At 40.4% G+C, this 12,385-nt stretch overlaps 1 protein-coding gene across 3 annotated transcripts in view; it reads right to left on the bottom strand.

The window, feature by feature from the left end:
• The window catches only part of plxnb1a (plexin b1a), a 90,045-nt gene continuing 77,660 nt past the window's right edge, over positions 1-12,385 (bottom strand). For all 3 annotated transcript variants that reach the window (XM_074642990.1, XM_074642992.1, XM_074642991.1), the window contains 9 exons: positions 11,652-11,755; positions 11,461-11,545; positions 9,531-9,703; positions 7,604-7,764; positions 6,379-6,526; positions 5,002-5,066; positions 3,676-3,751; positions 3,375-3,449; positions 1-2,901 (listed from right to left, as the gene is read on the bottom strand). In XM_074642990.1, coding sequence (XP_074499091.1) covers positions 2,797-2,901; positions 3,375-3,449; positions 3,676-3,751; positions 5,002-5,066; positions 6,379-6,526; positions 7,604-7,764; positions 9,531-9,703; positions 11,461-11,545; positions 11,652-11,755 — 992 coding nt within the window. In that variant the 3' untranslated portion in view covers positions 1-2,796. The remainder of the gene's footprint in view (positions 2,902-3,374; positions 3,450-3,675; positions 3,752-5,001; positions 5,067-6,378; positions 6,527-7,603; positions 7,765-9,530; positions 9,704-11,460; positions 11,546-11,651; positions 11,756-12,385) is intronic.

Here is a 12,385-nt window from a genome sequence, read left to right as displayed (position 1 = left end):
TTAACATCAGTACCACTTTATTGCATCACATTAAGTTGTTGTTAGGTTCATCCTATCAATTAGTAAGAGAACACTAGAGTCAGGATTACTTAAGAGCAGTATGTATCTACAGGGAAATGGTAAAACATCAGAACTGAGCTTTGCATATGCTAGTAAGCCACAAGAAACACTAATGTGCAAAGAATGTTTTTTTCTGAATGTACAAAATAATCACTTGCAACATTAAAAATCATAATTCGCTACTGCTTCTAAAATTGATGTAAAATACAAAAGGAGAGATTGAAACTGTTGATGCTGATGTGAATCTGATTTTGAATTGTAGTAACTCCTCACTACTGTCTTGAGGGTAAATATAAACACCACAAAGTAAAAAAAAAACAACAACACATGATGTAGCATCTGATTTCGAGGGGCATAACCACTACTATTTCATATGTCCAAAAATAATAACCAACAACATATGCAATAAAATAAATAAAAAATAAATTAAATTGAAAAAAAAAACTAGTAAAAGACTTTCACATGTGGCATCACAGAGCGACGGGGAACACCGGCACCTTTGTTTAATAATTATATTTTCTGATTTAAGTCTTGAGAGAAAGGGAAGATTTTTTTTTAAAGATAAAGAAGTGCAGCTTCGCTCCGCTGTAACACTGTTCAAATCTTGCATCCACTTTGACACCAAAAACTTAAATGCTAATTAAAGCTTAAAAGTGGCGCACAGCCGCTCTGTTGGCGTGTAATGTTTTGTGTGAAGAACTGGCGTCAATCCTGCTCTAACAACCATCCAGTGGTGGAGGCAGTTTCCTTGATTTCCTTCAGCATGAAAAAAAACATAATATTGGAGGGTCTTAGTAGTAGTTATGGAGACTAAATTGCCATCAATCCATTATCTGTAATCGCTTATCCTATTCAGGGCCGCGGGGGGTGGGAGGGGGGGGGGGCGAAGGCGGGGTACACCCTGGATAGGTCACCAGACTATCACAGGGCTGACACGTAGAGACAGACAACCATTCACACTCACATTCACACCTACGGGCAATTTAGAGTCAACAAGTAACCTAACCTGCATGTCTTTGGACTGTGGGAGGAAACCTGAGCACCGGAGTAAACCCACGCTAACACGGGGAGAACACGCAAACTCTGGAGACTAAATTTCAATTGCAAAATGTGACTTTGGTGTATTCAAATGGGGGAAGGGATAACAAAGCATTTGGGTACCGGCTGCGTGGATAATCCAAAAACAGAACATAATGTATAGACAATAGCCAAAACGTCTTAGAAATATGGAAGATCGAATCTGACTTAAATAAAACAAAAATGAATAAAACATGAATTGGACAATTTAAATACATGTATGAAATGCACATATTTGAGAAGTAACCTTATAAGTATGTAGTAATCTAATTCCACATAATTTATTTACACATTCAACTTCAGATTTACAATCCATGAATAGGACTGCTTTTATGACAACGTACTTACGGAAAAAAAAATACTGTCAATCATACACATACAAAAAACATCCTGTGGAAGAATATTACACAAATGGAAAATGGGGAAGGGAAATAAATACTGAAGTGGAAGTAAAACATAAATATTTCTCAGTTCCTCTGTGCATTTATTTCCGATAAGTCAGGCTTGGTCTTTCATACATGTTAAGATCTTTTTTTTTTTCATTGAAAATTAGTACAGATTACAGTAGTGCTTATGGATTTTATCTACATGTTGTTAAAGGTTTTACTTTCATGATTTTCTTAAGGACGGATCAGTTAATGAGTTAGCTAGAAGTACCTCTGCCAAATTGTCTTGGGTAATACATAGAAATACAATTGTTTACAAAATTTGATATCAACATTTGTGCCTAAGAAAAGGAACATTCACAATAAGCAGTAGGTCATCATGAGAAGAAAGCAGGTACTCACGTACTACGTCCTCGACAAAATAAAATCGACACTTACAAAAACACTGGTTTTCAGTTCAAACTACGAGGCAGCATCTAGAAATTGCAGTAAAATGGCGATGTGAAGCTTAAAAAAAATGTAATCCTGGGAAACCGTTTAAACAGAACAACAAACCGTCCAGTAACAGCTAATTAAAAGTCATAGAGTAAGACTTGGTAGAATGATTTAAGGAAGCTAAAAGCAGAATGAAAACGTCCTTCGAATAAGTGGTCGCTCAGGCCTCTCCAGCACTTTGTCATTATGTGTTTTTACTTTATGTAAGACTTTGACATAGCGCGGTACAAAATTCCACAGACATTATTAAAGTCCTCCTTTTTTTTCCCTTTTCCTCCTCGTCCACGGTTTCTTCATCCAGCACACCGCATACAGCATCTGTTCCTCTGCAGAGGACTAAGAAGTATCGCTGTAAACTTGCAGGAATGTTCAGTGCAGTTTGTCAAGAAAAAACCTTCCAAGTCCGCGTAGAGTCGGACAAAAAAACAGAGATCTCTTTTCGTGTTGTGTCTCCCTTTAGTGAGAATGCGACTTGGCAATTTCTTACGAGAGATGTCAAAATTCAGAGGAATTTCCTTTGTTTTTAATGTGCTTCATTTCACATTTCCTTATTTTTTCCCCCCTCAGAGCAGTGCCACTTTACTCCAAAGTGTTAGGAAATTTCAGGAAATATGGCCAACGTCAGTGATCCTCGGTCAAAATGACAGCGAAATCACAGTATGTGCCACAATGTTCCTTTGCCCTACTTCAGCTTTTTTTTTTCCTCCAGGAGACAGAACCTTCTCCCGTCGTTTTCCTCTCTTCAAAGTTAAAAGAAAAATCCATCCCGTCCTTTGGGTCATAGATCTGTGACTTTGTTTTCTACAGCAGCTGCAATCTGTTGGAGCCTGTAACCGAGCTGCATCTTCTGGGCTGTGGGGTCCTCTTCCAAGGCCGTGATAATCTGACGGAATATGGAAATCATTACAATTTGACTTGTTTAGATTTGCATGTAAATATTGTGTAATCATATCCATTAAAATATTTAATCGCCATTAATCACATGATTGTCCATGATTAAACGCAAATTAATCGCACTTTTTGCATCTGTTCAAAATGTACCTTAACATTTTTTTTATCAAGTATTTAATACTCTTATCAACATGGGAGTGGGCAAATATGCTGCTTTATGCAAATGTATATATATATTTATTATTGGAAGTCAATTAACAACACAAAACAATGACAAATAGTGTTCAGAAACCCTCACAGGTACTGCATTTAAAATAACAAATATGCTTAAATGATAACATTGCAAACTCAAGCCTAATGGTAACTATCACTTACATTATACAAATTAATATTCAACATAGAGAGATTCAGTCAAGATAGATCTGAAACCAACGGTCGTGTTTTTGTACTTTTCGTCATACTCACTTGATCATAGTATTTGTTGATGTACTTGTACAGCTCATGTAAAGCCACCAGGCAGTTGACCTCAGCGGCGTAATTCTGTTTTGTGAGAGTAAAAATAGAGAGGTGAGGAAACTGTCAGGCTCTTAAAAACTGCATCGGTTGCCATTCATATTTCATTTCAAACTCCACATCTAGCTTGTTCGGCAACCACCCAGATGGAAAACTTCCGGGACCTGAAATGATTTACGTGTTCAACCTTGCCTTAAAAAAAAAAAAAAAAATTATTCTTGCAAAACGGGAAAACAAAGAGTGGGTAACATACACGAGAGAGTTCTGCTAGAGCTGAGTTCATCTCCTGGTCACTGGCGGAGATGGTCTGACGGATGTCTGCGTAATACCTGGAGAGAGAGTGTAGAGTATAGAGTTATATAGAAAAGAAGGAAAGAACTGCATGTAGGTATTGGTGAAATGAAAACAACGTGATAGCAGGTACTCTTTCTATTCCTTTCTATTGTATTTTGTAAATTTTCACTTCGCCATAAATTTTCCTAAAATTGCCAATAAGCCATGCAGGTATTTTTTGCGAACTATAAATTTTGCATTTGTTTGCATAGTGCATTTTGGCCAAATCAGTACGTACTGCTAGTATAGTAGGCAGTTTTGAATGTCAAATGCAGGCTCATTAGAATATATCGCCAACAGCTTCCTTTGCAAAGGTGCACTACATTTTTCTCACGAGCCAATCACAGCAGGCTGTGTTTTTTTCCTGGAGGGGGGCTTAAAGACAGAGAAAGAGAGAGAGGCACAGGTATACTCAGACGGACAGTATGAGAAAAATAATGTGGTTTTGGACATTAAAGCTGCGGTAGGCAGAAGGTTTTTGGCATCATTGGGCAAAAAAATCCATAATAACCTTTCAGCATGTTGTAATTCAAGTGTTCTGAGAGAACTTTTGCACCTCCTCATGGCTCTGTTTTCAGGCTTTAAAATATCTAGCCCGTGATGGGAGACTTTGGCCAATCACAGGTCATTTCAAAGAGAGAGAGCGTTCCTATTGGCTGTGCTCTGGATTCCTTAGGTTTTTCTAGTTTCATATGATGCCGGTATATCCACTCCAGCTTTAAAACTGAGCCCGCTACCACCTAAAAATCGCAAGTAGCGTTAATGTGTTAAAGAAATGAGTGGCGTGAAAACAAATTTGTGTTTATGCGTTAATAGCGCATTAACTTCGACAGCCCTAGTAATTATTTACCATCCCTAAAAGATGTTATGCTGTTTATTCTGATATGGGGAAATGGGAGAGATCTATAGCATATCAATGGGTAAAAACATGAAGAGATAAGACTAATAAGTCTTATAAACCAGGCATAATTATTACATAAAAACCCTGCTAAGCGAAGCTTTAATACATCACCAGTGTAACCTGCAGGGTTTAATGCGCAGCAGACAGTAGTAAGTGTAGCAGTCTGCTCTCAGACCATCCATGCATGGAAGCCTCGCAGGCTTAGTCTACCCTCTGTCTGGCACTGACAGATTGTCCTAGGCCTCTCTCTCTCTCTCTCTCTCCTCCCTTCCCTCCCTCCCTCTCTCCTCCAGAATGTTATTTTATGCCTGGGGTCAGTGGGGCAACTTGCTGCCATATTCTTACCGCTCCACCATCTGTTTGTAGCGCGGGATGTCTCTGGCGTACAGCAACTTGTTGATGGGAGAGTCCTGTGCAAAGAAAGACAGATGGAGAAGCGTGACCTGAATATCACATAAAACAGGTAAAATATAAAGCTTTGTTGATTTAACTATGCTTCTGGTTAGGGATGTTAATAATTAACCGACATTAAGAATTTTAACCGATTAATGCTATCCATTAAACAGTTATTATTATGTTAAAAAATAGCTAAAAAGCTGAGCAGAACTCAGAGGAGCAGCTTGTCACTTAAAGGAGAATAGCTGGTCCACCTTGGCTGGAAGTTGGCTTGGAGGAGCTGTAGCATTTATTCACCGACAAATAAACTGTACACACACTGCTGCTGCTACGTTCACAGCTAAAAAACCACCGACAACCCTACACTCACCGCCGCCACACACGGTCTCTCGGACACTCGCTAACGTTACGCCGCGCTGACAGACCGTATGTGTGTGACAACGGTGAACATGATGCCACCAGCAATGCTACAGCTACAGCTCCTCTCTCTAGGTTCCATGGTGGAGAGGAGGTCGTGTTGCTCTGGCTCGATCTATTCGGCGTGGAGATGAGGTTGTGTTGCTCTGGCTCTATCTATCTGGCGTGGAGAGGAGGTTGTGTTGCTCTGGCTCTATCTATCTGGCGTGGAGATGAGGTTGTGTTGCTCTGGCTCTATCTGGTTGGCGTGGAGAGGAGGTTGTGTTGCTCTAGCTCTATCTGTTTGGCGACGCCGGGAAGCTGCTTGACATCCTCCTGGATCCACCTTCTCACATATGTTCACATTATATGTATCATTTTTTGACATATGGATTGTCTATGTTGTATTTTCATTACGCTGTTACTTTATACACACGACATCTATTGCACGTCTGTCCATCCTGGAATGGGGATCCCTCCTCTGTTGCTCTTCCTGAGGTGTCTTCCATTTTTTTCCTTGTTAAAAGGGTTTTCTTTGGTTAAGTTTTTCCTTATCCGATGAGAGGGTGTCGTATCCTGTACAGATTGTAAAGCCCCCGAGGCAAATGTGTGATTTGTGATTTTGGGCTATACAAATAAAATTTACTTGACTACAGCTGTGAACGTAGGACATCCACGCACGGTTTGTCGGACACTCGATAACGTTACGCCGGGCTGATGCACAGCTGAAAACCGCACAGCTTGACCATTATGAGATGATTTACAGTATATTATTTGGTTTTCCATGCACGTGTAGAGATGTGATATAAATGTCGTTATCATCTCACCCTATTGTGCTAGTATAGAGTTTTTGGATTTGTTTATTTAATAGCACAGCCATTATATATTATGTTCATAACACTGGCAGTGCCTTAAAGTGATTAAGCTCACCCGTCCCAGTTTGTGGTCAGCGATGGTGCAGGAATCCATGAAGGTCTGGGCGATGACGGACAGCACGGCGTCCACGTGGTCTGAGGTCTGCACGTCAAAGATGAACTGTGGGTTCTTAAGGATATTGATCCAGAACCGCAGCGGTAAACTGTTTTTTGACGAGACAAGAACGTATGTAAAACAGTGATCCACTGATGGATTATAATGTATATCAAGACAGCATATTCATATGTCAGAGAGAAAAAAAAAGAGACGCTTCGATGAACCTTTTGTTCAGATTACTTTGGCAAACACCAGAGTTCTTTTGATGGTGTTTTAACACTGACTCTGGTGAGGGTTGTTTATGGGGCCAAACAAAGCAGGTTAACCACAACATTTTATGATAGTAGATATGTGCTTTTAGCATGAATTCAAAAGATAAAGATTTTGAAAATGGGTTTGATTGGTACCCACGAGTCTCCCCTTTACAGACATGCCCACTTTATGATAATCACATGCAGTTTGGGGCAAGTCATAGTGAAGTCAGCACACTGACTACACTGACAGCTGTTGTTGCCTGTTGGGCTGCAGTTTGCCATGTTATGATTTGAGAATATTTTCTATGCTAAATGCAGTACCTGTGAGGGTTTCTGGACAATATTTGTCATTGTTTTGTGTTGTTAATTGATTTCCAATAACAAATATTGACATACATTTGCATAAAGCGAGCATATTTGCCCACTCCCATGTTGATAAGAGTATTAAATACTTGACAAATCTCCCTTTAAGGTGCATTTTGAACAGATAAAAAAACATGTGATTAATTACAATTAATTATGGACAATCATTCGATTAATCATGGTTAAATATTTTAATTGATGGACAGCCCTATTTCATAGTTTTCTTAACAAAATGAACCAAACTACGAAAGTATGAAAAGGAGGAACCACTTAAGAGATATCTTTGATATTGTTAAGTAATGCACAAAAAGTACTAGTAAAGCTCTGGTATTTCAAATGTATCTCAACATCAGGTGTAAAACCATGTGATCAGCTGTTGTCCACATGTTCTGAGTGGCTTTACTGACACAAGATGTTCTTAAACCTTTGGATGATATTCCCCGTGAAGCGTGTTTATAATATCTCTCATATGTCGGCCCACCAGAAGTTGGCCTGTGACCAGTGCTGGCTGCCAGCCCTGCGTCCCAAACGCTCAAACGTTTAGCGAGCTGCTGCTGGCCAGTTACCTGTTGGTTTTCCAGATGTGGATGGTCTCAGGGTCCGTGATGTTGTGCAGCAGAGCCTGCTCATCCAACAGGTCGAAAAAGTATTTGACAGCCAGAGGTACGGGACGACTGGTGCTGAGGATCGCAGTGAATAAATCATCCACAAACTTCTGCAGTGTGCCCTGAGATGGAGCAGAGGAAATGAAACAGATAAATAAACCAGATCTATACACATAATCTGCACACGTGCATTCACATATTCACACTCACGTTGGGTTATCTATTGATTTACAGAATTCTTATTATTGTCATTTTAGCCATTTGCTGTAATTGTGATTATTACTTTTCTACTACTGGCCTTTTTTCCTTTCCCCTCTACATATAAACATACTGTACAAGTGCAACTCATTAATACATTCAGACACACACACACCTGAATCCAATGTCTTCATTCTAGAGACACACCGATTGAAATTTTCTTGGCTGATTCAGATTTTTTAAAAGTCTGACCTGCTGATCCCGCTTTTTCTATCTTTCTAAGAACTATAATTGACAGCATACACATTCATTTCTGTAACTTTACTTTCATGTACAAATTCAAATTCAATTGTATGTTCATAATAAAACATTGTGAATATTAAATAACGTACATTTTCTCAAAAGAAAAAAAACCTCAGCCAACTAGACTGTTGTCAGGCTATTAAATAGGCGTAGTCAGTCACTACAAGCCCCATAGATGTGGGTCAGTAGGGGCCTACTACACCCACTAGTAGGTTTTACTGTCTATTCACGTAGTAGATTACCGAAAGAAGGTATAAAAGGACACAACAGCAACCTCTAGCAATCGTAGTAAATATGACAGGAGCAGAAGTGGAAGCCAGGCGCTGTAGTATAGACATTGTGAAACTCTATGTAGGGTGGAGGTCAGGGACAATGGATTGGACACAAAACACAGAGTTTTCACCCAGGAAACCAGAGTTAGCATCCCATGTGAAACCAACAACGTGTAGTTGTCTTTGTGTTCGTAGTTATTTTAACCCAAAACATGATGTTTTTCCCTAAACTTAACCAAGTGTTTTTTTGTTGTCTAACGCTAAAGAAGTTGTAGTTTTGTTGCCTAAACCTAAAAGAATTGTAGTTTCATTGCATAAACCTAAGTGTTTATTTACCTTAACTTAAAGAAGTTGTAGTTTTGTTGCCTAAACCTAACAAAGTCTTTTTGCTTGTGTTCAAAACGTGACGTTTCATTCAGTTTTACAACATGAGAACGTGTAACCTTTAATTTTCACTTTCACTTTTCCAACGTAGTAGGCGTAGTAGGCCCCTACTGACCCACATCTATGGTGCTTATAGCGACTGATAGCGCCTATTTAATGGCCTGATAACAGTCGAATCGGGAGAAAAAACTTACAGGACCTTCTCTCTCTCTACCTCAAACAAATCTCAAAATAAAAATACTGGACAAATGAAATCCAGCTAAAAAATGGATTGCAGTATATCCCACTTTTGCAAGATTTACGTCTTATTTACTCGCGCTGAAGAACTTCCACACCGACGACATGATGTATGTGTGTGGCTGTACTGTGTGCGCAATGTGCATGTTGTGTGTGTGGCTGTGACATTACGGTCTCTGCTTCTGTGTGTGCGACGCAGGCCAGCCATTAGGAATTATGGAGAGTGGGGACGGACTTTACAAATTGGGCCCTTCATCCACCCCGACTCCAGGTCGTCTAGTTTCATATGATACCGGTATTTTCCCTCTAGCTTTAAAACTGAGCCCGTTACAGTGGGTTTAATTTGCTAGTCTGCCTAGCTCCTCACCTTTGTACGTTCAGCGTCACCTGTCATACCTGGTGCTTCTTCACACTTGTCTTTTGCCAGAAATTTGGCCGTGCAAAAAACAAATATGAGTGAGTGAGTGAGCACCACCTCGATTTGACTGTTTTACCTTCATGGAGAGCAGCCGTGTCAGGTAGATCTCTGGGATAGCCTTGGCCCTCTCGCCGCCTCTCTCCCTCAGACTACCTCTCCTGTGTTTGGGCAGCTCCGACTCCTCGTTGGCTTTCACCAGATGCCAAAGCCTCACTCCTCCCTCCTCCCCGTCATCCAGCATGGGGGTCTCTGGTAGGAGGGGATGAATGAGTGGAATGAGTATATTTTCGTTGGCTTGATTCAGTACGGCTGCAAGCTAAGCGAGGTATTGTTACAGTTCTGAACATATTACAGTACAGCACACGATGGTCCAACCGAATACAGCTGTATTCAATAGTACTGCCTATTTCTCTGCTGTTTTACAACTACCTTTATTGCTCTCAGCTTCCCACTTCATCCTACCTAGTGCAACATAACTGTATGCATACACAGTCAAACAGTGACCTCTCCTGGTTATTTACACTCTGTTCAGCTGTTCAGCTAACACATGGCTGCATGAAGATCAACATTCACTTATACAGTAGTTACATCTGGATACAGCTACCCATGCACACACGTGGATATGAGTGTGTGTTCAGGTGAAGTTGTTAAAAAACGCCTAGACGGATTACTTTTCTGCGTTAAATTGTTTTCTACTGCTCCTACTCCTCATACAGTACGTATATGTAGAAGTTTAGCTGCTCACAATATATACTAAATAACATAAATTTGATCCCTGTACTGAAATTCATCACATAATCATAAAGCCTGATTTGTATTTGAATCCCACCCTCAATAAAAAAGGAAAAAGAAAACGGAAGTCTGAGGCCCTGTCTACACGTATACACATATTTTTAAAAACGGATATTTTCCTCTACGTTTTGGCCTTTCTTCAAACAGACCTTCTAAGGTGCAGATTTTGAAAAACTCCGGTTACTTTGTATCGGTGTGGACGTGTAAAATGGAGCGTTTGGGAAACGATGATGTCCTCTCCTCATTTCACGCATGCCCACATTGTTGAAACAATAACAAACATGGCGGACTACCGGCCTTATTACGTTTTGTTAGCACTGCTCAAACTAATTACTACTTGAAAAATGCTCCAGTCACAGGAGGCCAAAGCAGGGAACATATTAAACACGTCGAGGCCGATTGAATGTGCTTTTGGGCGATTAAAGGTGAGGTTTGGAGCTCTCCGAAGGGCTGTGGACATAAACCTGAATGACCTCCCCTTTGTCATTTATGCATGTAAAGAGACCGTTGAGGACAGCAGAGTGAGTGGGGTGGTCACCAAATTTCTTGACCCTTAACTAGTGAAAACTTACTAAGGGTGAACCTAGCTGTCATACCACTTTGGCTACTAGAAGTTCCTTTTCATATCTGTTCATATCCGAATACAGTGGAAAGCGCTTATAGTGATCACGGTTACAGTGATCAACCGCTTATATGGATCAAAAAGCTTGGGACAGAATCATTCCTATACAAATGTTGTTTAAATATATTGATTGTAGTAATCAAGTAGTCCGCTTACAGTGTTCATTTTGGGTCTTTTCATACATGACAACATATGGAAAACAGTTTAAAACTATTTTAGACTAATTTAATTTTGTTTTTTACTTGACTCCTTTGATACTTTGCCTTGCGGATCGTCTGATTTCCGGCCGGATGCACATTGATATCGAGACGGGAAAAGGAAAGTCATCTCTGAATGGAAAAAGACTGTGCACGGGGGAAACGTAATGCCCCCACAGTGAAACTTTTTCCGATCCTCAACCGGCTCTGCGGCTCACATGCAAACCGACAATCTCCCTCCACGCTGCTACAGAGTGAGAGAGCGAGGAGCACCGGCAAAAGGGGCGCCGTTCTGCATGCACGCTTGTGCTGCTTTTTTTACTATTTCCACTGCAATGCATTTGTGTAAAACTCTAGTGTGTGTACAATCCACAAAAAAAGTGCACAAGACTCACTTTCTCCAGGCATGTAATCGTGGCTGTCATGGAGGTGATTTTTGGTGTTCCTGGGGACGAGGGCAACCGTCGCTCCGTCGGGAACCTGCATTGCACAGTTACATCAACAACTTTCACACTTCCTGCCCGAAACAATCATGAATGGTTGATGTGTGTGTGTGTGTGTTAGTGTTTGAGTGACTTGCCGTTACCTTGTAGTGTTGCAGTGTATTAAGACGCTTCCATAAGCCTTGTACTACCGATGTCAGGTCCTCATCTGACAGGATCAGGTGACCTGCAACACCTGCACGCCACTCTGGAGGGAAACAAATATTCATGTAACATTATGCTACTGCTTTCTCAAGAATACTGCAACATAGACATATATGTCACATGTGTGTTGCTCTAAAAATAGGAAGTTTTCATCTCTTTTGGTAATCCGGGTGCACATGGAAAGGCTTCCAGGTAATTCTTTGATCAAAAGATTTCCCTGTTTTGCGTTTGAATACTATAATCCTACTTTATAATATCAACAAACGGATTGTCTGCAGTTTTATAAGTGATTTGTGTAGAATAAATATTTGCTGTGTGGCCTTCATAGCTGCCTACCACTGTAGAAATGTTGAACATTCACACTGAAGATATTCTCATCTCAAGAGAGAGACTATAAATTGTCTCCGAATACAAATATTTAGGAGTACACATAGATTAAAACCTTGGCTTCAAAACTAACATAAAAAGGATCTGTAATAAAGTAAAGTTCAGTTTGGCAAATTTCATGGTCAGACCCGAGGCTCATTGATGCACGTTGGGAGTGAAGGCTGGCCCGTGTTGTCCAATCCAATAGAAGAGATACTGTTGCTGAAAAAGTTAATGCTGGTTCTGATAGAAAGGTGTCAGAACACACAGTGCATCGCAGTTTGTTGCGTATGGGGCTGCGTAGCCG

This window comes from Sebastes fasciatus, chromosome 8, assembly GCF_043250625.1.
Source record: "Sebastes fasciatus isolate fSebFas1 chromosome 8, fSebFas1.pri, whole genome shotgun sequence".
NCBI lineage: Eukaryota > Metazoa > Chordata > Actinopteri > Perciformes > Sebastidae > Sebastes > Sebastes fasciatus.
Note: the sequence above shows the minus strand (reverse complement) of the source record. Positions and strands in the feature narration are given on the sequence as shown.